This window comes from Mobula birostris, chromosome 21, assembly GCF_030028105.1.
Source record: "Mobula birostris isolate sMobBir1 chromosome 21, sMobBir1.hap1, whole genome shotgun sequence".
NCBI classification, from domain to species: domain Eukaryota; kingdom Metazoa; phylum Chordata; class Chondrichthyes; order Myliobatiformes; family Myliobatidae; genus Mobula; species Mobula birostris.
In genome coordinates, this window is record NC_092390.1 from 8298397 (window position 1) to 8324095 (window position 25699).

Sequence of the window (25699 nt, forward strand, 5' to 3'; positions counted from 1 at the left end):
CCTGACTGCATCGTGGAGCTCCATATCTACCCTTCATCTCTCTCCCCGCGCCCCCCCCCCCACACACACACACCTCAAACTCTTTTATATCCACCTCTCTCTTCATATATCTCTTCCACTCTCAAACACAGGATTTATACGCACAATGCATCAAACGTTTTGGTTCTCTTGTCTCAATATCTATATCTACCTCCTCCTACCTACCCCCCCTCTCTCTCTCACTTACTCACATATGAATTAAGCTTATCTTGCTGTCTCATCTAAATCCCATTTATTTAATCTTATTGGTGTTTTGGTGTTCAAAACCACAATTAGACAGAATATTAAATTAATATCATCAAGGCATTGTAATTCCTTTTTCATTAAGGGACCTGGCCTAGGAATGCTTTTGCTTACACAGAATAGGAAGAGTACTCCTTGACACATGGACTTCAGAAAGCAGACTATTTCAGCAAAATGAAATAAATTACACAGAAGTACCTCAGCCTTTGGTCCAATGAAAATGTCTCCTTCCAGGGCACCAGCCATAACACGTACATGCTTAGGTCTTCCCACACTATGCAAGAAATTTTTCAAAAATAACTTGAATTTTTAAAAAACTTGACTTTTTTTTAACATTCCTGATGTTACAGTAACAAAGATAAAGAAGTATCATAGACTCATTGATGACATAAATGCTCATGAGCTAGTGCAAATTCTGCTATATATGACATGTCATACCATCATACATAGATGAATTTTATAAGGCTTGTACACAATTTGCATCCAAAAATATACAGTATTTAAGAATCAGTAACTATTTAAAAAACATGAACATTACATCACTCCAGGCCACCAAAGTTTTACTGATCTGGAAGCTGGGACTGACATCCAAGGGAAAGCATTTAACAGTTTTTTAATTTCTCCACAGGAGAAACACAGCAAAGCAAACAAAAGTCAGTGGCCTCTGATGAGAATTTTATCTACATGCACACAAAAATGGTTTCACAAGAAGGAAAGCCTGAAAGATACAATTTGCAAATAACCAGCCATTAACTCCAAACAGCGAAGATGAAAGTTTTGATCACCTACACAAAATATACAGTATATCACCTGGAAAACAAAAGTGAATATCCAGTATCAGCAAAAATTAATGGTGCAATATTGATCAATATTTAGTAACATGTCCATGGAAATCAGATTACCGCTGATTTGGTGAATTAGTGAATACATTCTTAATGGTTAATATATATTTACCACACTAAAATCTTTGTTTTTTTTAATCTAGCACTGTTTTTCAGTATTCTTGTTGATGGACCAAGATTTAGAGTTAAGTAGCAAATAAGCAACTTCTACAACACAGTACATTTTGGTTAATTGGACCATCAACTAAGCAGGGCAGACACCTATTTGGGACAAGTTTTTAAGATCAAACATTAATTGAGAATATAGCCAGAATTCCCTTTGTTTATATGCCACTTAATTGGAGCAGGAGACTGTTACTAAACAGTTTCTAACTAGTGTCAGTCATGTGCATTGTGTGGCCGTTAGACATTACACCGTGCTTAGAGTGAACAGTTTTTAAATAGCATCAGTTACACGTGTTTGTGTTCAAAAAGAAGTGATTTTTGTCATTGATAGTTGGTGAGAAATAAGCGACAAGACAATTCAGAACTGTTTTGCTCAACAAGTTAGGAACTATAAAGAATTTGAAGGTATTGACAATCATCTTTAGTGCTACAATGAAAATAAAGAATGGATGAGAAGGCTGTCCATTTTCTGCACTAGGTGTCTACGCTGATTTTGTAAATTTACTGTCAATCAAAAGAATACAGCAATGTACACTGGGTTAATTCCTCCTTTGATAACTATTAAGAGCTAATACCCAGTTTTATGGTACTGTAGTAGAACCATACCATAGAACCATTGAAACTACAGCGCAGAAACAGGCCCTTTGGCCCTTCTTGGCTGTGCCGAACCATTTTCTGCCTAGTCCCACTGACCTGCACACGGACCATATCCCTCCATACACCTTCCATCCATGTATCTGTCCAATTTCTTAAATGTTAAAAAAGAACCCGTATTTACCACCTCATCTGGCAGCTCATTCCATACTCCCACCACTCTCTGTGTGAAGAAGTCCCCCCTAATGTTCCCTTTAAACTTTTCCCCCCCTCACCCTTAACCCATGTCCTCTGGTTTTTTTCTCCCCTTGCCTCAGCGGAAAAAGCCTGCTTGCATTCACTCTATCTATACCCATCATAATTTTATATACCTCTATCAAATCTCCCCTCATTCTTCTACGCTCCAGGGAATAAAGTCCTAACCTATTCAACCTTTCTCTGTAACTGAGTTTCTCAAGTCCCGGCAACATCCTTGTAAACCTTCTCTGCACTCTTTCAACCTTATTTATATCCTTCCTGTAATTTGGTGACCAAAACTGAACACAATACTCCAGATTCGGCCTCACCAATGCCTTATACAACCTCATCATAACATTCCAGCTCTTATACTCAATACTTTGATTAATAAAGGCCAATGTACCAAAAGCTCTCTTTACGACCCTATCTACCTGTGACGACACTTCTAGGGAATTTTGTATCTGTATTCCCAGATCCCTCTGTTCCACTGCACTCCTCAGTGCCTTACCATTAACCCTGTATGTTCTACCTTGGTTTGTCCTTCCAACGTGCAATACCTCACACTTGTCCGTATTAAACTCCATCTGCCATTTTTCAGCCCATTTTTCCAGCTGGTCCAAGTCCCTCTGCAGGCTCTGAAAACCTTCCTCACTGTCTACTACACCTCCAATCTTTGTATCATCAGCAAACTTGCTGATCCAATTTACCACATTATCATCCAGATCATTGATATAGATGACAAATAACAATGGACCCAGCACTGATCCCTGTGGCACACCACTAGTCACAGGCCTCCACTCGGAGAAGCAATTCTCTACTACCACTCTTTGGCTTCTTCCATTGAGCCAATGTCTAATCCAATTTACCACCTCTCCATGTATACCTAGCGACTGAATTTTCCTAACTAACCTCCCATGCGGGACCTTGTCAAAGGCCTTACTGAAGTCCATGTAGACAATATCCACTGCCTTCCCTTCATCCACTTTCCTGGTAACCTCCTCAAAAAACTCCCGCACAAAGCCATGTTGACTCTCCCTAATAAGTTCCTGTCTATCTAGTTTTGATAAGTGTTCTAATTTGTTCTATATTTCACTTAAACATATAATTTGCTACTCAGTTAAACAGTAGTTTAGCTTTTTATACCTTTTTTACTATTTCCATGAAACTTCAGTGAATTGGGCCAAAATGTACTGGTTTCAATATGCCCCAATTAACCAAAATGCACTGTATTCAGACTTTCATTATATAAGGGGAGATCAGATGGAGGTTTATAAGATTATGTGAGGCACAGATAGAGTAGACAAGACAGTATCTTTCTTCTCAACACTGAAAAAATACCAGAGGGCACGCATTTAAGGTGAGAGGGAGTAATTTCAGAAGAGATATAAGGGGCAAGCTTTTTTTAAATGGAGTGTGTGGAAGGCACTGCCTGGAGTGAAGGTAGAGGCAAATACATTAAAGACTTTTAAGAAATGTTTAGATGGGCACATGAATGTGAGGGAAATGGAAAGATTTGGACATCGTGTAGGCAGAAAGGATTAGTTTAGTTTGCCATCTGATTACTAATTTAGTTAGTTCAGCACAACACTTTGGGCTGAAGAGCCTGTTCCTGTGCTGTACCGTTCTATGTTCTATGTAACGTTTTGACTTGCTGTAGAACCCTATATTGTAATTCACAATGATCTTGAAAGCACCAAATGAAATGGTGATGGAAATAGTTTCAACAGTAACTTCAAATGGATGTTGAAGAACTAATTCAAGAGGTAAGAGTTGCAATTTTATGGGGCAAGGGACTAACTGCTCATTGGAAAATAGAAACATAGAAACATAGAAAATAGGTGCAGGAGTAGGGCATTCGGCCTTCGAGCCTGCACCGCCATTCAGTACGATCATGGCTGATCATCCAACTCAGAACCCTGTACCTGCCTTCCCTCCATACCCCCTGACCCTTTTAGCCACAAGGGCCTTATCTAACTCCCTCTTAAATATAGCCAATGAACTGGCCTCAACTGTTTCCTGTGGCAGAGAATTCCACAGATTCACCACTCTCTGTGTGAAGAAGTCTTTCCTCATCTTGGTAAAACAGGAGAATTGAATCCTCCATGTTTTATTAGTCTCCAATAACATCAACCTGCATTTCTAAATCAACTTTACAAAAATAATTACACCAAAGCTAGCCTTACCAGCAATGCTAAATCACTGTTCATCCATAACTGCCTTTACGGTTGACTAAGGCAATTATGCTGTAAAAGACGTGCATAGGACCACCCAAGTAAAGACGGGTGATTTTCTTTCCGATGTGGCAATCAGGTTATTTTATGATCACCATTATTGACGTCAGTGTCCAAGTAATGACCCAAACACAATGAGATAAAGAGCCATTTCCTGCTTTTTAATCAGAACATTGGAAATAGGAGGAGTAGTAGGTCATTTGAAGTTGTGCAAATATCACAGAATCCATTAGGGTCTACCTAACTGAGGGTGCTATTATTTAGACAGAGCTTACTGTCACATCTGGAAACTGAGCTGTGAAATGTTAGTTTAGATTATACTCTCAATTCCTAAAAGAGAACATGAGCTAATATTCAAAAGACAAAAATGATTCCAATGAGCCAATCTGAAACTGCTCATGTCCAGGACAAGTACTCTTAAAGGTACAGCAAGCATCAGGTTCATGCCAAGAAAAATTCTAAAATCCGTGAAATTAAATGATTTTGAATTAAGACAAACAACAGGAATTCTGCAGATGCTGGAAATTCAAGCTACACACATCAAAGTTGCTGGTGAACGCAGCAGGCCAAGCAGCATCTGTAGGAAGAGGTGCGGTCGACGTTTCAGGCCGAGACCCTTCGTCAGGACTGACTGAAGGAAGAATGAGTAAGGGATTTGAAAGTTGGAGAGGGAGGGGGAGATCCAAAATGATAGGAGAAGACAGGAGGGGGAGGGATGGAGCCAAGAGCTGGACAGGTGATAGGCAAAAGGGGATACGAGAGGATCATGGTGCAGGAGGTCCGGGAAGAAAGACAAGGTGGGGGGGGGGACCCAGAGGATGGGCAAGAGGTATATTCAGAGGGACAGAGGGAGAAAAAGGAGAGTGAGAGAAAGAATGTGTGTATAAAAATAAGTAACAGATGGGGTACGAGGGGGAGGTGGGGCCTTAGCGGAAGTTAGAGAAGTCGATGTTCATGCCATCAGGTTGGAGGCTACCCAGACGGAATATAAGGTGTTGTTCCTCCAACCTGAGTGTGGCTTCATCTTTACAGTAGAGGAGGCCGTGGATAGACATGTCAGAATGGGAATGGGATGTGGAATTAAAATGTGTGGCCACTGGGAGATCCTGCTTTCTCTGGCGGACAGAGCGTAGATGTTCAGCAAAGCGGTCTCCCAGTCTGCGTCGGGTCTCGCCAATATATAGAAGGCCACATCGGGAGCACCGGACGCAGTATATCACCCCAGTCGACTCACAGGTGAAGTGTTGCCTCACCTGGAAGGACTGTTTGGGGCCCTGAATGGTGGTAAGGAAGGAAGTGTAAGGGCATGTGTAGCACTTGTTCCGCTTACACGGATAAGTGCCAGGAGGGAGATCAGTGGGGAGGGATGGGGGGGACGAATGGACAAGGGAGTTGTGTAGGGAGCGATCCTGCGGAATGCAGAGGGCGGGGGGGAGGGAAAGATGTGCTTAGTGGTGGGATCCCGTTGGAGGTGGCGGAAGTTATGGAGAATAATATGTTGGACCCGGAGGCTGGTGGGGTGGTAGGTGAGGACCAGGGGAACCCTATTCCTAGTGGGGTGGCGGGAGGATGGAGCGAGAGCAGATGTACGTGAAATGGGGGAGATGCATTTAAGAGCAGAGTTGATAGTGGAGGAAAGGAAGCCCCTTTCTTTAAAAAAGGAAGACATCTCCCTCGTCCTAGAATGAAAAGCCTCATCCTGAGAGCAGATGCGGCGGAGACGGAGGAATTGCAAGAAGGGGATGGCGTTTTTGCAAGAGACAGGGTGAGAAGAGGAATAGTCCAGATTAAGACAGTATATTTTAAAAACTTCCCATTTGTCAAAGGAGTTGGTCTATGGCTTGCAGCTTTGAAATTGCTTGAATATTTTATATATATTTTGTATTTTACGAAACGGCTAGCAATGTGCACTAACATACTGAATCGTAGTGAGGATTCAGGAACCCATTAAAGTTTTTGTTCTGTTATTAAAATACCTGCAAACTAAAAATGCATTGACTATCAGTGCAGCAAAGCATTTTATTATTTCAGTTAGTTTAACTCAAACCACATAAGATTCATAGGTAAAATATTTTGAAAAGGACATTCTTTCCTTAGTACTTGTGTTCTGGGTCACAAATCATTTTCCAGTGTACAAAAGCCAGAGTAAATATTCAACTATTGTCTACAGTGCTTTGTCTACAAATGGAATGAAAACTTCAATCCTTTCCAGTTCGACAAACAAGCACAGTGCTTTGTTTTATATATATAGGAATGGTAGTACTAAGTAAAATGCAATCTACAGCAGAAATATCTATGTGCTCCCACTGAAGAAAGATGTTAGAAACACACACAAAATGCTGGAGGAACTCAGCAGGCCAGGCAGCATTTATGGAAAAAAGTACATTCCTGATGAAAGGTCTCGGCCCGAACTGTCCACTGTTTACTCCCTTCCATAGAAGCTGCCTTGCCTGCTGAGCTCCTCCAGCATTTTGCGTGTGTTGCTTGGATTTCCAGCACTTCCTCTTATTTGTAAAGATGTTAGAAATTCCCCCTCAACCTATTTCTCAGCATGACAAAAAACGTTGCAGGGTAGTGAAACACAATTTACAGAAGTCACAAACAGCAATAACTTCAATTGCGTCATTGAAACAAATCAAGTTTTCCTATATAATAGATTCCAGTCTAAAACTGACCCTTGTGATCAGGACTACCTACTGCAAGTACCCTAAAGTGCTGGAAAGATCAGCACAAAATTCTCAAAATTCACAGGAAGAGTAATCAGTCAGTGTCCTCTCCCAGGCTAACATCCTCAGCACTGAGGCCCCAGTTACAGGCAGCTGCTACATTGGGCAGGATACATCATACACATGCCTGATATCAGACTCCCAAAACACTCAATTCCAAACTCCACCTCAAGAAGAGATCATTAGGCAAAGAGAGGAGGTAAGGATGTAGCCAAAGATTCCTGGAGGTGGGAACTGCACTGGCTACTGGAAGCCACCATCTTACAATTCACAATGTAATAGAAAACCTCAGGGCCATCACTGGGAACATACAGTCACAAACTACAGGCGGTTCATTTAGTGGGGCACCTTCTGCCCCATCTGCGGGCTGAAGGAAAAGCTCAATTTTATTTGACAATGGACTGTATGATAATCCACTCTAACCCTAGATTCATCATTTAATTTCAAACTGCATAATGATCCTAAGCAGGCATTATGACCAAAACTTTTCCCTTGATAAAAAAAACACTGTAGGAGATTGACTTTGGTCCCTTGAATCACAGCAGGAGTCCTCCTGTTTGTTTTATTAACTGTTTGTTTTATTAGTGGTAACTTGTATGACTTAAGAAATGAAAAACACAAAATTAAACTTTAAATTCTAATATTTCTGGTATACACAACAAAGAATTAAAATCCATAAAGATAACTTCTAACTGAAGTTCTTTTGTTGTTACAAAATGTGCAAAAAAACTATCATTAATCTGTGAAAATCAACTGATGAGATTTACAGGTTTTGTCATCAGAAATGATGCACTGAATGTGAAAAACATTTCAAGCACAGATAATGTACATCAACCATCTCCCACTGCCCCAACTTCCCTGCTCATTCCATATTGTTCACAGAATTCAGATTTAAACTATTTTAAAAATGTAATCTGCAATAGAAAAGTACTTACTAATTAGGGAAGCAGTACTTTGGAATCTGATCACCTGCAAACCCAGCTTTAACAACTCCAGAACCCTGGAATAGAAAGTATGAACACACATTAAAACATACAACTCCAAGATTGACTCAAAGCTAATGACTGATGAAAATCTTCCAATCTTTTTTGAAAAAAATTGTGCCTCAGTCCTAAATATCTTATTCCATATCCTCAGACTATGATTCCTCACTCTGGACACCCCAGCCAGGGGAAGCATCATCCACTTGTACCTTCTGCCAAGCCCTATCAGATTTCAAAGAATTTACAAAAAGTTCATTATGGCAAGAACAAGGAATTAACAACAGGAACTTCTGGATTTCCATGTATAAATTACACTTAAATAAACTTCAGAAATTGATACCAGTTTCACTATCACTATAACTTCAAAATTCAGCCCAATACACTTATTTCATGAAAGGACAGTTACAAGAGTGATAATCCAATATAAACCATGCACAAGGAACATTCTGACGGTTAGCATTTGGACACCACCAGTGGTAATGTTAGGAGTAATGTCATGAGAGTTGCACATTATGGAGTTAATTTCCTTTGTATGTTATTTTTATCACACTAGTTAACAACAGCACTAAAATAGAACACACAAGGAGCAAACACAAATGTGTTAACTTATGAACTAAGTGTAGGAAATTAATCCCCAAATGGGAAATTAAACTCCAAGGTGAATTTTAACATTAAAATACTATGGTTTTAGTAGGTCTGCTCTCAAACCTACTGCTTGCTAGCCAAGTGACAGCAATATAACAGAAGAAATCAAAACAACAATTAAATTTTGCCACATAGCAAAATAGTAAATTCTTCAGTTCTGCAGTAAATAATTGTACCGGTTCTCTAATTACAATTTAAAAACTATTATTTATGCTTAGATTGCCTTGTGGCAGATGCTGCAAGGACAAATACTGGCCCATTTGGCAATCACGAAATAAACTATATAAAACATCTTAATAACAAGATCCACGGTTAAAATTAAAATGTTCAAAATACTCAGGTCAGGGAACCCTTGGGAAAATTAATGTTTCATATTGATGACCTGACACCACACAGTGAAATCACGACTGATGAAGATTATTCCAATCTTCAAGTAGTAAAACAACAGGACAAATTTACTGCCGTAAATATTTGTGTTACTTAAATAAAGGAAAATGGAGAATGAGGGGCAGGAGGGGGAGGGTATCAATTTCTCTGTATTTTTTTTACTCTTGCTAGAGAATTAAATTGCTAATTCACGAGCAGTATGTGAATACCAGCTGCTAGCAGGTCCTGGAAACTTAAACCTTCATTCATTCTTAACAGGTAAGTCACCGCAGGACATATCAGAATGCCACTGAAGCATCACAACTGTCAGGCTGATAATGCATTAACCCAGATCTACAATCTACCTAGCAATGAGGGGAAGAAGAAATAGCAGTTCTCTCACCAGGCATCAAGATAATGCATCAAAACTAAGGGACCAAAACTGGCTGTGCATTTAGTCAGTTAGTGCAGTTCAGCAGAGCCAAGGGATTTACTTGGCACTTAGCTCAGCCCAAGTTCACAGCCAAAAAAAGTCTTCAGATACAGTCACTACGGCAATGTTAGGAAATAATTCAGCCAAGTTACATTAACAGCCATATAACTAATGTCTTAGCAATGTTAGTTGAGGAATAAATGTCTTAGGACTCTTCCCTGCTTTTCTTCAAATAATGCCAACCTTGACATGCAGCTGAGGCTTTGGTTTTACAACATAGAAATTTAAAAATCTTCTAGTCACAATAAATTCTGCAGGTACTGGAAATCCATAGCAACATACACAAAATGTTGGAAGAACTCAGCAGGTCAGGCAGCAGCTATGAAAATTAATAAGGAGACAACATTTCAGGGTGAGCATCTCCTATAGTTCAGTATCCCCTCTTTCTGCGTTATGAATCCTTATATTACTTCTGGGAGCTTGAACCTATAGAAGCACAAGATCAGCAACTTCATTGTGTATGGACTGAAGCATTTCCATCTGCCCACACTATGATAAGAGCAGTCTGGACTGTACTTCAGGAAAGCACTGTATTAAATTCTTGATGGCTAAGGCTTAACTTAAACTAAGATTAGGGTCTTGGCTCGAAACACCAACTATCTATTCATTTCCATAGATGCTGCCTGACCGGCTGAGTTCCTCCAGCATTTTGTGCGTGTGGCTAAGGCCTCACCTGTTGCTAATCATATTTATAGTATCCCCAAGACATAGCTCAAGAAACAACTGATTCTCAAGTGCTGTCCAGCAATCCTCTTCAATGAACAGTTTCACATACAGATCCGTCGATCTTGTGCTGTTTGGGCTTCTGGTTTGCATACATTAGCTACTATATTTGCCCACTTTAAGTAATGGTGACTATAACTTTACTATGCGCTTTGAAACCCCCCAATGATGCATTCATTCTCTGTAATTAAGAAACTGATCTTGTCTGTACCACGTACAATACTTGGGAATAAAGCTTTAGGTCAGGAATTCCCAACCTTTTTTTTTAATGCCGCAGAGCCTTACTATTATCTGAGCGATCTGTTGGGAAGCCCTTCTTTTGGCTCTTGTTTGATTTGTACCCAGAACATCAAACAGTACCTATTCTGTAATACATTTTCTGTGTTTTTAAAAAATATTTAGTATGGATTATAACATTACCATTCATAACTATATGAACAGAGTCAGGAATCAGAAATGATTCTAGGATTATGCTCTAGCTATCTTGTTGTTAATGAATCTTGGGGAAGATTATGGATTATCAGTTCCCTAATCTAAAATGTTCAACCAGAATGATGCTCATAAAAGGATTGTTGCTGTTGAATGAAACTATATATAGATCAGTGGACAATGTGCGGCTGGGGAGGGGGGATTGCCAAGGTATAAAGAGCCAAAATATTCTTTTTAAATTTAAGAAAAACGATATACTGGCACTTTATGAAAAAGCAGTCAAGAACCAATTATACTAATTTGCATTCTTGAATATAGGTGTGATGCCACCGTACATCTGCCAACAAGTTATTAATTTGCAATTTTAGAAATAATTATCTCAAACAACATTCTTTATATACCAAACTCAGTAATTTACTGCAGGCGGGGTGAAAAACAATTACTGCATGCTTCCAAACGGCAACAATCCTTGTTCTTTGAGGTTTGTGCTATATAGAGACACAATCATTTCCTCAGTCACACTTATTCTGGCTGAGCTGCAAGGTCTATTTTAAGGGTCTGTAACACAAACTTTGAACAAGTGAAAGGAAAATAAGGTGTATAAGAACATGCTTCACTTTTTTTTTCCTGAACCAAGAAAGCAGAAATGGTAACATGAATGATATTTTAGGGCAAAAGGTCATTCAAGCCAATGTCAACTATGTAGTATTATAACCTCAGTTCACACCAACAAAAATAAGAACCTAAGAAACAGGAGGAGAAAGCCAGTCAGATCTTGAGCCATCTCCACCATTCCATAACTTCATGACCAATACACCTTGGCCCCATTATCACTATCCTGCTCTCTCGCTGTACTCCTCAACTACTCTGCTTTGAATTCTGGGGTGGATTTCAAATATTCATGACTTTCAGAAGATATTCCTCACCCTCATCTTATGCAGTTAATTGCTATGAAATTAAACTCCACCACCCCAACCCCCCACAAGGGAAGTTAGAACTAGAGAAAATATCCATTCAGAATCCATCCATCCTTGGGATCTTTCAGTGTGATCACCTTTTATTCTGCTAAACTAACAAGTACAAACCAATCAGCCCTTCCTTTCTTCATACATCAATGCCTGCTTCCCAAGATTCAGCCTACTGAACTTTTACTAGACCTTCACTTATATAGATATATCCTCCCTTCAATATGATGGCCAAACTGTTTCCTGGGTGACGGGGTGGAGATACATCTCTACTAAAGGAGATGTAAGGCATTCTTTCCCTCTGCTAGTCTGCAGGTCACACTGGTGTAGCACCTCCTTAGCACCCCACCTCCCCGCCCCCCCCAATCAGGGTCACATGAAGCAATGGGAGCAGCTGATGCATATCACAAGTCCTGGTTATGCTACCACTGACGTCAGACAACAATCTTTGAAGAGTATTGATTATGGCTGGGGTGACATGTCTTGTAAAGACACTGCCCAGAAGGCAACAATGGCATACCACTTCTGTAGAAAAATTTGGCAAGAAGAATCATGCTCATGAGACCATGATCACCATCTCATACGACATGGCACACGATGATGATGAAACGGTTTTCATTACTCCAGGTACACTCTCATCAGTGCTCTATAATAAAACAACAATTTCTCTAGATTTTTTTTATTCTACACTATTTGCATTATTTCACGAGCTATTACAGTGCCAGCGACCCAGGTTCAACCCCACCGCAGTCTGTAAGGAACTTGTACGTTCTCCCCATGACTGTGGGTTTCCTCCAGATTCTGCAGTTTTCTCTCACATGGTGAGAACTCATTGGGCCAGAAGGGTCTGATGTATCTCAAAATTTCAATAAATAATATTCTGCATGAAATAAATTTGATCATTTTGACCTGAATTCCCAGTGGATATTAATACACATCAGATAACTGTCCCAAACAGAATAAGTTTCAAATTTACAACAGAAAGATTACAAGACTAGATATAAACATGAGTATTAAAGTAAAAACTGCTACATTATACATTTCTCATAGCTGGCATTTACACCTTGGTTTAAAACCCTAAAATTGATCTGCGATGAATGAAAAATTGAAAAATGTGTAACGATAACATTGCATAACAGAGAGATGATTAGTTATAAACAAAAACAGGCAAGGCAGAATGCGTGGACAGAATAGTTAACATTTAATAACATCAAATGAAACAATAACTCATGTTTAAATTGCACACTATAAATGCTTTCCAACTTGCTGAACATTTTCTATACATTGTATTTATTTCAGATTTTCAGAAGTTGCACTTTTTGATTAATTATATACTCTATATGCACAAGTATTGCTGCTCAGGGCCTTAAAATTGACATAAAGTTAAACATTTCATTAGGAGTTTGAGGAGATTTGGTATGTCACCAAAGACATTCGCAAATTTCTACAGATATACCATGGAGAGTATTCTAACTGGTTACATCAATGTTTGGTATGGGGGTGTGTTTACTGCACAGGATCAAAAGAATATGCAGAGAGTTGTAAACAGTCAGCTCCAGCATGTCCACTAGCCTCTGTAGTATCCAGTATCAAGGAGCAATGCCTCTAAAAGGTGGCATCCATCATTAAGGACCCCTATCACACAGGACATGCCCTCTTCTCATTGCTACCACCAGGAAAGAGGTACAGAAGTCTGAAGGCACACACTCAACAATTCAGGAACAGCTTCTTCCCCTCTGCCGTCCAATTTCTGAATGGACATTGAACCCATGAACACTACCTCACTATTTTTTATTTTTATTTTTGCACTACTTATTTAAATTATATATATTTACTGTAATTCACTGTTTTAAAATTATGTATTGCATTGTACTGCTGCTGCAAAGTCAACACATTTCATGACATATGCCAGTGATATTAAACCTGACTCTGATGCTGAAGAAGGTAGCCTGAATCTGGAGTGGGGGTTTAGACTAGGGAGAGTAGAAATTCCTTTATGCAAATGATTGTAAATGTTTGGAATACACTTCTGCAGAGGGCTATGGATACTCAGTCAGTGAGAATATTCACAGCTGTGTTCAATAATCTTGGACATCAAAGGGATCAGGGACAAGGGACTTCAGAGAGAAAACATCAGCCATGAAATTGGTGATGAAAACCATTTGAAGGGCCTTACAATTCTGCTTGTATTTCTTTTTTTCTTAAGTTAACTTCTGTAGAGAAAAACAGTTAACATTTTACTAGGATTAAGTAAACTTCCGTTAACTATTATTACGGCAGAAAATGCTGGAAACTGTCAGTAGGACAAGGTGCAGGTCAGAGACCTTTCATCAGAACGTGAAAAACACCACTCTTCTCTCCTCCCATTCAGCATTTTGAATTGGTTACTTTCTTCGTAACTCCTTGTCTTCCCTTCCCATAAATCAGGTGAAGCAGCACTTCACTTGCACCTCTAGTGTAGTAAGCATCAGAGAGGAGGTACAGGAGTCTGAAGACACACATTCAACATTTTAGAAACAGCTTCTTCCCCTCTGTCACTAGATTTCCCAGTAGACAATGAACACTACATCACTATTTTTGCTCTCTTCTTTGCACTGCTTATTTATGTTTTCATATATATACACATTTATTTATTTCTTGGTTCCTTAAGGTTGTCCTAGTCAGGGGAGGTAGTGGAGATAAGCTCCCAAAAGCATGCATCTCAAATAGCCTCAGACAATCAAGTCCAGTTCCTGGCCTTAGCTATTAAACGTTAAACCTGACAGAATTGTTTCTAGTGACAGAGGAAGGGACAAAGGTAGGTTACTGGCTCTTTAAAACCAGTCGCTTCAGGTCGATGGGGCTCATCACCCATGGTTGGCAGCTCATCTTGGAGAATGAAAAGCCTTGATCTCAAACGTCCACTGTCTCGTGGCTGTACCCATTCAGGGCTTTGGGAGTAAACCCCAAGGCAAACTATGGAGCTGGAGTCCCTAAAGCAGCCCAACGTTGAGTTGCTGACTGGCAACTCCTGTGATGCTGCTAACGCCAAACTGTATTGGTCTTTGCCATTCCTTTGGATTGATCAACTGCATGGAGAGGGAGAGACTGCTACATGGGCAACAACCTGCTCTCCATATTGTAATACTCTGGCTTGCACATCAAATAGAGAGTTGGGACACAACATCTTTTATGGTATATTTTAAGAATTGCACTGTACTGCTGCCGCAAAATAACAAATTTCACCACATACCTTAGTGATAATAAACCGGATTCTGATTTGATGTTTATAATGTGGTCTTCTCTACATTGGAGAAACCAAAGGCAGACTAGGTGGTTGCTTTGTATCCGTGCAAACCAACTGGCAGGAGTATTCAAAGACCCTTTCAGTCTCTCACTGCTACAGTTGTTAGTTCCTGCCTGCTTCAAAAGGGCTCGTTTACAAACCTGGCACATTAGCCAACTCGGCTAATAGCCACATGACTCAGCATATATTTACTAAATCTTCAACCATAGCAGTTACAGAAAAGGAAAAGAAAATTAAAAGGGCCCATTACAATTAAACCAGTTAATGTGCACATAAATGTTAGAGCTCATTTTTGTTGTAGTCGGGGGTATTGCATTACTCACACACAGACCCACGGTCTGCATGAAATACACCAGCCACAGTTCAAACTTCCCTCGAAGACCATCTAGAGCAAACTGGCTCTCTCAGGAGTAATGGCACTTCCTCTCAGAGCCATTCATCTGCACAAAGCCCTTCTTATAATGGGATCTCTCCTTTAAATAGCATTCTGTGGCATCTTCCCTTGTGCCTCGCTCAGCAATCTCCTGCCCAGACCCCAAACCAGACCACTGTCCTTCAGAAATCTGATCCCATCCAGCTCTCCTGATTCTTCTACTGGGCAGAAAGTTACAACACGTACCAAGACAATTCTGGTCGGCTGACACAGCATTCCTATGTTGGACAACATCACTCCTTATCTTTAGCCGAAGCCAAAACACTCTTACCAGCAGAATACACTGCTTTACAGAAAACTGCTAAAATAAAAATACAAATTGACAATAAACTGGACTGGTCAAAGAACACTGAGGCTGTCTACAAGAAGGGTCAGAGCCGTCTCTATTTCCTGAGGAGACTGAGGTCCTTTAACATCTGCCGGACGATGCTGAGAATGTTCTACTAGTCTGTGGTGGCCAGTGCTATCATGTCTGCTGTTGTGTGCTGGGGCAGCAGACACCAACAGAATCAACAAACTCATTCGTAAGGCCAGTGATGTTGTGGGGATGGAACTGGACTCTCTGACGGTGGTGTCTGAAAAGAGGATGCTGTCTAAGTTGCATGCCATCTTGGACAATGTCTCCCATCCACTACATAATGTACTGGGTGGGCACAGGAGTACATTCAGCCAGAGACTCATTCCACCGAGATGCAACACGGAGCGTCATAGGAAGTCATTCCTGCCTGTGGCCATCAAACTTTACAACTCCTCCCTTGGAGGGTCAGACACCCTGAGCCAATAGGCTGGTCCTGGACTTATTTCCTGGCATAATTTACATATTACTATTTAATTATTTATGGTTTTATTACTATTTAATTATTTATGGTGCAACTGTAACGAAAACTAATTTCCCTTGGGATCAATAAAATATGACTATGACTACTATACCTCACAGCATAGCAGTAGAAATCTTACCCAGGACATTATAATCTTCTCCCACCAAAAACAGTCATATCCTCATGACTTTGGAACTCATTTTGTGATTTCAGGACCACCAATCCACTTGTACTTGGAGATAACATAACTCATAATGGGATGGGTGCAACACTTTGTTTACCCAGTGCATCATACCCCAACCTACTTGGGTGTTTCCTGACTCTCTGAGATCTCCTCATCTCATCTTCAGCCACTCCTTGTGACTGTTCCTGTGTACCAGGGGATGCCTCCTCCTGTCAATCACTCAAACCTTCCGGCCACTCGGATCCCCCGCCACCTGTCTGAACTCAGCCTCCTTCAGTGTAAGCAGGTGCTGCTGAACATCTTCAACCTCCACTGGTGCTAACCAGTGAGACCTCCCTCGGAAAGGGGTGCCCTCTGTCACTCAGCTACTCCTCCAGGACATAACATGACAGGTTTAGACTGGGTATACCACACAGTTCTACTTATGCCCATAAATCTGCTTAGGAATAATTTGCACCTTCTCAAAAGCAGCTTTGAACACTGGGTGAATGGACAAGGTTTTCAAAAAATTCTCTCCATTTCTCTCCTTCTCATGAGCCTTCTCACAACGCAAGTATTTGTTCCCACAGGAATAGAGGCTTCAACTTTTTCCATTAGATCCAGACAGACCAACATTGGTCTATCAATAGTCTCAGTAACATCTGCTTCCAAAAACACCAGTTTCAGCGACGAGTTACCATTGTACAGGTACTTGTCAGTACTAAGCCCCTAAATCTCTAAGGCATTGAGTGGTGTTAGCGGCAAATGCATCAAATACTGGTTGTAAAAGGATTTATAAAGTAACTTGAGAACCTGTGTCAACTATGGCTCCAGCACAGGTACCTTCAATCTGTATGGATACATCAGAGCTTGGTCCCACAAACCTTCAGGAGTAGTGTTTTGCACTTTGGTATTTCCCTTGATACACTGATTGGAACGTGTTCTTTCCAAGATGCCAGCCCGTTCCTTTACTGGGTCCCTCCGTAGTTTTGATTCTTTTCTTCTCTGATTAACTGCTGACTTCTTTCCAAAGGTATTCCTGTCCCTCACAGTCTCGCTTGAAATGTCCAGCTTCTCCACAGTTGTAACAGAAAATACTGGTCATCTCTCCAGTCAAAAGACCCTTTTCAGCAGCATTCCTCATACAGGTAGGTCAGGTTTCCCAAAGGACACATCACATTTAGCTGAAACATGAGCAGACATCCATCGAGTCAGCTCAGCTCCAACGGTTTTCACCTCATTCCTCAAAAGCTCTATCTCTGTGACATCAGGGGTCACTTTAGCAGCAGAGGCCACCACTGAAGACACTATTTGGCTTTTGGAAGTGTTCTGCTTCTCAGTCATGTTTTCCTCCTTTCTAATTTCTCTGAGTAACTCGGTAAAAAACAGAGGAAGGCGCATCTTGTGGGTCATTCAGATAGAGAGAGCAATCATGTCATGTGACAGTGTGCCCTTCACAACTTGCTCCATCCTCAAGCAATTTCTCTCACACAGATGAGTGCCCCCTTTGTGGCACAAACAGTGAAGCAGTTTCTCCACCCTAAAAAAGTAAACAGACAACTCCTCTCCTTCCTCCTGGAATGTGTGCCTAAACTTTATCATAAATCGGCTGAACTTTCAGAGGTACCAAAAGCATCTTCCAGAGCTTGCAGGTAAGTAGCTGATGTGGCTAATGGATTTTCTGCCTTTAGGAACCTCACTCTATCAGCTGCCAGACCCTTTAAACTCTCTACCAGTCTCTGTTTTTTCGTATTATCTCACCACTGCCATTCATCCAGTAACTGAGATGTCTGCTCAGCCCAAGCCAAAAATTCTTCTTCCCCATCAGCTGTGGGCTTGACTGCAGAGAACAGTCCCAGCCTATGATAACTTTGGCTCTTCGCAGATACACTTCTGCATTTATCAACCAGTGATGTAATAGCCGAAACCAGCTCAGAACTTAAATCAACAACTGAAGGACTTAGTAGACGTCTCACATCAGACAACTCCTTGCCCTCCTTTCCTTCACTTCGCAAAAGGTTGTCTTTAAAGTTTTCACCCTTAGCTATATACCCGCCTTCTTTAAAAATATGGACTGCCCGTGGCCCCAACTCTCCAGGTGTGCTTATCCTAGTGGCAGTTCAATTTCAGTCATGTCACTGGTAGCCTGGCCTAACAACTACATCCTTACCAGCTTTCAAACACCATTCAAATAGAGTCACACACACAAAGTGCCGGAGGAACTCAGCAAGTCAGGCAGCATCCATGTAAATGGATAAACAATCAATGTTTCCAGCTGAAACCCTTCTTCAGGACTGGAAAGGAAGGGGAAAGATGCCAGAATAAAAAAAGGGGGGGGGCAGAGGAAGGAGGATAGCAAGAAGGTGATAGGTGATGCCAGATTGGTGGGAAAGGTAAAGGGTTGGAGAGGAAGGAATCTGATAGGAGAGGAAAGTGGACCACAGGAGAAAGGGAAAGAGGAGGGGGACCGAGGCGCAGGTGAGAAGAGGTGAGGCTAGACTGGGGGATAGAAGAGGGGAGGGGGAGGGAATTTTTCTTACCAGAAAGAAAAATAGATATTCACGCCATCAGGTTGGAGGCTACCCAGCTGGAATATGAGGTGCTGCTTCTCCAAACTGAGGGTGGCCTCATCTTGAGGAGAGGCCATGTCGGAGTGGGAACTGGAATCAGGATTAAAATGTTTGGTCACTGGGAAGTTCCGCTTTTGGTGAATGGAATGGAGGCGCTCGCTGAAGGAGACCCCAATTTACTACATGTCTCACCAACTTAACAGGCCGTTGCATCTGGAGCGCCAGACCAAATAAGACAACCCCAGCAGATTCGAAGGTCAGGTGTTACCTCACCAGGAAGGACTGTTTGGATCCTGAATGGAGGTGAGGGAGGAAGTGAATGGGCAGGTCTAGCACTTAGACTGCTTGAAGGGATAAGTGCCGGGAGGGAGATTAGTGGGGAGGGACAAGTGGACAAGGGAATTACAGTGTGGGGGGGGGGGAGTAAAGATGTTTAGCGGTAGGATCCCTTTGGAGATGGCGGAAATTGCAGAGGATGGTGTGGATGCAGAGGCTCATAGGGTGATAGGCAAAGACAAGGCACTCTACCACTGGTAAGGCAGCAGAAAAATGGGGTGAGTGCAGGTGTATGGGTAATGGAGGTAATGCAGGTGAGGGCAGCATCAATAGGGAGGAAGGGAAATCTCATTCTTTAAAGGACCTCTGATGCCCTGGAAAGGAAAGCTGCATCCTTATTACAGCTGAGGCAGAGTCCAAGAAACTGAGAAAACAGAACAGCATTTTTGCAGGAGATAGGTTGAGAAGAGGTTACTATTGGAATCAGCAGGTTTATAAAAGATGTTGGTTGACAGCTTTTCTCCAGCAATGGAGAGAGAGGGATCAAGAAAGGGAAGGGAGCTGTCAGAAATGGACCAAGTGAATTTAAAGGCAGGGTGGAAGCGAGAGAGAAAGTAGATGAGCTCAGCATGGGTGTGTGAAGCAGCACCAATACGGTCGTCAATATAGCAGAAGATTTGGGGAGCATTACCGGGGAGGGGTAGGAACATAGATTGTTCTACATAGCTAAAGAAAAGGCAGGCATAGCTATGTCCCATGTGTGTACCCATGGCTACCTCTCAAGTCTGGAGAAAGTGGGATGGGCTAAAGAAAACATTGTTAAAGGTGAGGACAATTTCTCCCAGGTGGAGGAGGGGAAACTGGTGGGTTCTTTTATTGAGAAAGAAGTGGAGAGCTTTGAGTCACCTTGATAAGGGACAGAAGTGTATAGGGCCTGAACATTCACAGTGAAGCTGAGGCAGTCAGGGCCAGGGAATTCAAAGTTACTGAGGAGATCTAGAGCATGAGAAGTGTCATGGAGGTAGCTGGGAAGAACTGAACCAGAGGGTATAGATTGGCGATGAGGTATGAAGACACGTGTTCAGTGGGGCACCAGCAGGCAGAGACAATAGAACTACCCAGATAGTCAGGTGTGTGGATCCAGAGGAGGAAGTGGTGTGAGCGGTGTGGGGCAAGGGAACTATATGTTTGGTGGCAGTGGATGGCAATTCTCCAGAGTTGATGCAGTCAGTGATGGTGTTGGAGACAGTTTTCTGATGGTCCGGTGTGGGATCCTCTTCACGGGGTAGGTATGAAGAAGTGTCCAAAAGTTGCCACCTGGCATCAGCAAGGTCCTGACGAAGGGTCTCGGCCTGAAACGTCGACTGCACCTCTTCTTAGAGATGCTGCCTGGCCTGCTGCATTCACCAGCAACTTTGATGTGTATGGCATCAGCAAGGTACAGGTCAGTGTATCACATTACTACAGAACCCCCTTCAGTCTGGCATAAACTCATTCCCCATTGGAACCACGCCACTTTGAATGGATATTGACCGCCTGAGAATCCTCCCTGTCTGACATTGTTTTGCTTCCACCAGTGCATCAAGCGGAAGTCCAACCCTCGCATCACGATCGGCACCAACCTGAGCCAATCACGTAGCGTACCATTGCGTAGCTGCACACAATTGGCCAACCGGCGTGCAACTAAGGGGCGGGCCCTGCTTCTCATCCACCATAGAGGAGATAGGCCTCAGGCTTTCATTCTTTCTGCTGACTAACAAATAGGACGATTAAACCGTCGTTTAACGGGAGATAGGAGTCATGATCGATATGAATTGATAATTCACTTAAGCCAATATTAAAATACTAACGCGGGTCGGGGATTTTACCAGCGGCTCCAATGAATGACAGTCTGGGCGCGGCTGCTGCCATGGCAGCGACCAGCAGTTTCGAGGCGGATAACAATTACTTTATTTGATTGGTATGATAAATGTCGCCCATGGTTTTTAAATCCCTTCCTCCTCGCGTTGCAAGCAGCTGAAGTCAATGCAACAGGCAGATTACTCACGTTGTCGATAACCACCGGCTGGTTAGCGATCACATCGTACGACTCCATCCCACACTCCCGCACCGACGGTGCCTAACCCCGGCCACCAGCGCGCATGCGCCGCTGCGCTGGCGCATTACATCACCAGCTGACTGTCCGTCAGAACCACGGTCCGCAGCGCGGCCGGTCCGGCTGCCCAGCGCTGGCAGTCAGGGGGCTGCAGGGGGGACTGCGATAGTGCTTTCAAAAACAGTATTAGCATTTCCGGAGGAGCAAGAGACTTCAGCTGAAACCATCGACTGTCCTTTTCATAGTATTAGTCATACTTTATTCATCCCGGGGGAGATTGGTTTTCGTTACAGTTGCACCATAAATAATAAATAGTAATAAAACCGTAAATAGTTAAATAGTAATATGTAAATTATGCCAGTAAATTATGAAGTAAGTCCAGGACCAGCCTATTGGCTCAGGGTGTCTGACCCTCCAAGGGAGGAGTTGTAAAGTTTGATGGCCACAGGCAGGAATAACTTCCTATGACGCTCTGTGCTGCATCTCGGTGGAATGAGTCTCTGGCTGAATGTACTCCTATGCCCACCCAGTACATTATGTAGTGGATGGGAGACATTGACCAAGATGGCATGCAACTTGGACAGCATCCTCTTTTCAGACACCACCATCAGAGAGTCCAGTTCCATCCCCACAACATCATTGGCCTTACGAATGAGTTTGTTGATTCTGTTGGTGTCTGCTACCCTCAGCCTGCTGCCCCAGCACACAACAGCAAACATGATCGCACTGGCCACCACAGACTCATAGAACATCCTCAGCGTCATCCGGCAGATGTTGAAGGACCTCAGTCTCCTCAGGAAATAGAGACAGCTCTGACCCTTCTTGTAGACAGCCTCAATGTTCTTTGACCAGTCCAGTTTATTGTCAATTCATATCCCCAGGTATTTGTAATCCTCCACCCATGTCCACACTGATCCCCTGGATGGAAACAGGGGTCACCGGTATATTAGCTCTCCTCAGGTCTACCACCAGCTCCTTAGTCTTTTTCACATAAGCTGCAGATAATTCTGCTCACACCATGTGACAAAGTTTCCTACCGTAGCCCTGGACTCAGCCTCATCTCCCTTGCTGATGCATCCAACTATGGCAGAGTCATCTGAAAAATTCCGAAGATGACAAGACTCTGTGCAGTAGTTGAAGTCCGATGTGTAAATGGTGAAGAGAAAGAGTTTCAGAGTAACACGTAGAAGGCTGGATATTCAAAGGATTCAAAGTACATTTATTATCAAAATATTTTTGCAGTATACAGCCCTGAGATTCGACTTCCCCACAGAAAGCCAGGAAACAAAGAAGAACCATGGAACCTGTTCAAAGAAAATGCTGGAATCTGGAGCAACAAACGAACTCTGCAGGTTGAGCAGCATATGTGGAGGGAAAAAAATGTCTCCTCCGTAGATGACCTGTTGAGTTCCTCCAGTGTTTTGTGTGTTGCTCTGAAAAGGATAGTTGGTGTTTTAGGTGGAAATCAGTTGAAGGGTCTTGATAAAAATGTGGACTGTCCTGTCCTCCCCCAGCCTCCGAAGCTGCTCCACCTGCTGAGTTCTCCAGCAGACTGTTTGTTGTCATTGACTCCCCCTTTCTTATGAGTAAGAAGAAAGGGGCAAGGAGTCAGCCTCTTTGGAAGTAGAAACAGGATAATATTTCAGGCTGTTGATGTTTCAACAGAATTGGAGAAAGCTGATAATTGAAAAGAATTGTGTGGCTAGACATAGCTCAAATGCCATCTATAAATTTGATGATGATACAACCATTGTTGGTAGAGTCTCAGATGGGGACGAGGGGGTGTACAGGAGTGAGATATACCAGCTAGCTAATTGGTGTCGCAGCAACAACCTGTCACTCAACATCAGTAAGATGAAAGAGCTGAGTGTGGACTTCAGGAAGGGTAGGACAAGGGAACACACACTAATCCTTATAGAGGGATCAGAAGTAGAGAGAGTGAGCAATTTCAAGATCCTGGGTGTCAATATCTCTGAGGACCTAAACTGGGTGCAACATATTGATGCAGTTATAAAGGAGGCAGGTCATTGTATATATTTCATTAGGAGTTTGGGGAGATTTGGTTTGTCAAGTAAGAGATTTGGTGGGGGGGGAGATCCAAAATGATAGGAGAAGACAGGAGAGGGAGGGATGGAGCCAAGAGCTGGACAGTTGATTGGCAAAAGGGAAATGAGAGGATCGTGGGATGGGAGGCCTAGGGAGAAAGAAAAGGGGGAGGGGGGAAGCCCAGAGGATGGGCAAGGGGTATAGTGAGAGGGACAGAGGGAGAAAAAGGAGAGAGAGAAAAAGAATGTGTGTATATAAATAAATAACGGATGGGGTACCGGGGGAGGTGGGGCATTAGCGGAAGTTTTACCGAAATGTTGACTGTACCTCTTCCTAGAGATGCTGCCTGGCCTGCTGCATTCACCAGCAACTTTTATGTGTGTTGCTTGAAATTCCAGCATCTGCAGATTTCCTCGTGTTTGCGTTTTTAAAATCCCTTGGAGTACAGTTAAACCAATCATCAAGAAATGGAAAGAATATGGCACAGCTGTAAATCTGCCTAGAGCAGGCCGTCTTCAAAAACTGAGTGACCATGCAAGAAGGGGACTAGTGAGGGAGGCCACCAAGAGACCCATGGCAACTCTGGAAGAGTTACAAGCTTCAGTGGCTGAGGTGGGAGAGACTGTGTATACAATAACTGTTGCCAGGGTGTTTCACCAGTCACAGCTTTATGGGAGAGGGCAAAGAGAAAGCCACTGTTGAAAAAAACTTATATGAAATCTCAGCTAGAGTTTGCCAAAAGGCATGTGGGAGACTCTGAAGTCAGCTGGAAGAAGGTTCTATGGTCTGCTGAAACTGAAATTGAGCTTCTTGGCCATCAGACTAAACGTTATGTTTAGTGTAAGCCAACCATCACACATCATCAACAACACACCATCCCTACCATGAAGCATGGTGGTGGCTGCATCATATTGTGGGGATGCTCCACTGCAGCAGGCCCTGGAAGGCTTGTGGAAGGTAGAGGGTAAAATGAATGCAGCAAAATACAGGGAAATCCTGGAGGAAAACCTGATGCAGTCAGTAAGAGAACTGTGACTTGGGAGAAGATTTGTTTTCCAGCAAGACAATGAACCCAATCATAAAGCCAAAGCTACACAGGAAAGGCTTAAAAACAACAAAGTTAATGTCCTGGAGTGGCCAAGTCAGAGTCCAGACCTCAATCCAATTGAGAATTTGTGGCTGGACTTGAAAAGGGCTGTTCACTCATGTTCCCCCTGCAATCTGACAGAGTTTGAGCAGCTTTGTGACGAAGAATGGGGGAAAACTGCAGTGTCCAGATGTGCAAAGTTGATAGAGACCTATCCACACAGACTGAAGGCTGTAATTGCTACCAAAGGTACATCTAATAAATACTGACTTGAAGGGGGTGAATACTTACGCAATTAATTATTTGGTGTTTTATATTTATAATTAATTTATATCACTTTGTACAGATCTGTTTTCACTTTGAGACAAAGGATACTTTTTTTGTTGATCATGTCAAAAAAAAAAGCCAAATTAAATCCACTGAGATTTAATGTTATAAAACAATAAAACATAGAAACGTCCAGGGGAGGTGGGGTGAATGCTTTTTATAGGTACTGTATATGTACTTTGATAAGACATGTACTTTGAACTTCAAAGACGTATTCATGTGCCTCAGCTGTAAACCATCCATCATCAAGCAGATTAGTATCTCACTCTGATCTTGTGCAGGTTCAAAGAGTGGCTTCCATAGCTTAATGTTGGGAAGTCCCATCAAGTCAAGGGTCTGGGACTTGGCTTGGAAACTAATTGACAGTGTGGCACTATAGTGTAGTGGTTAACGCATCACTCCAGAATACCAGCAATCACCGGTTGGTATTTAATTCCTCCATCTGCCTGTAAGGAGGTCGTACATTCTCCCTGTGACTATGTAGATTTCCAAAGAGAAAAGCCACAGCTCACTCAACCTTTCCTCAAAAGACATCCTCTAATCCAGAAAGCATCCTGCTAAATCTCTTCCGCGCCCTCTCTAAAATTTCCACATCCTTTCTTTAATTAAATGACCAGAATTGTTTTCTGGCAAAGGAGTACTTGGGAAGTGGGAGGCCTTCGAAAGCGAAATTTTGAGAGTACAAACCTTGTATGTGCCTGTCAGAATGAAAGGTAAAAATAACAGGTTTAGGAAACCTCAGTTTTCAAGAGATACTGAGGTAATGGTTAAGAAAATAAAAGGAGGGGCATAGCAGGTATGGGCAGGTAGGAACAAATTAAGTACTTATGGAATGTAAGTAATGCAAGCTAACACCCAAGAAAGAAATCAGGAAGGCTGAAAGAAGGTATGAGGTTGGCCTAGCAGATAAAGGAGAA

General features: G+C 42.3%; 1 protein-coding gene across 1 annotated transcript in view; it reads right to left on the reverse strand.

Moving 5' to 3' along the window:
- The window catches only part of LOC140185562 (alpha-centractin), a 46878-nt gene extending 25497 nt beyond the window's left edge, over window positions 1-21381 (reverse strand). The window contains exons 1-3 of the mRNA XM_072238907.1: window positions 21275-21381; window positions 8013-8077; window positions 481-556 (exon numbers count right to left, since the gene is read on the reverse strand). Of these exons, the coding sequence (XP_072095008.1) occupies window positions 481-556; window positions 8013-8077; window positions 21275-21322 (189 nt within the window). The 5' untranslated portion in view covers window positions 21323-21381. The remainder of the gene's footprint in view (window positions 1-480; window positions 557-8012; window positions 8078-21274) is intronic.
- Window positions 21382-25699: the final 4318 nt, after the last annotated feature.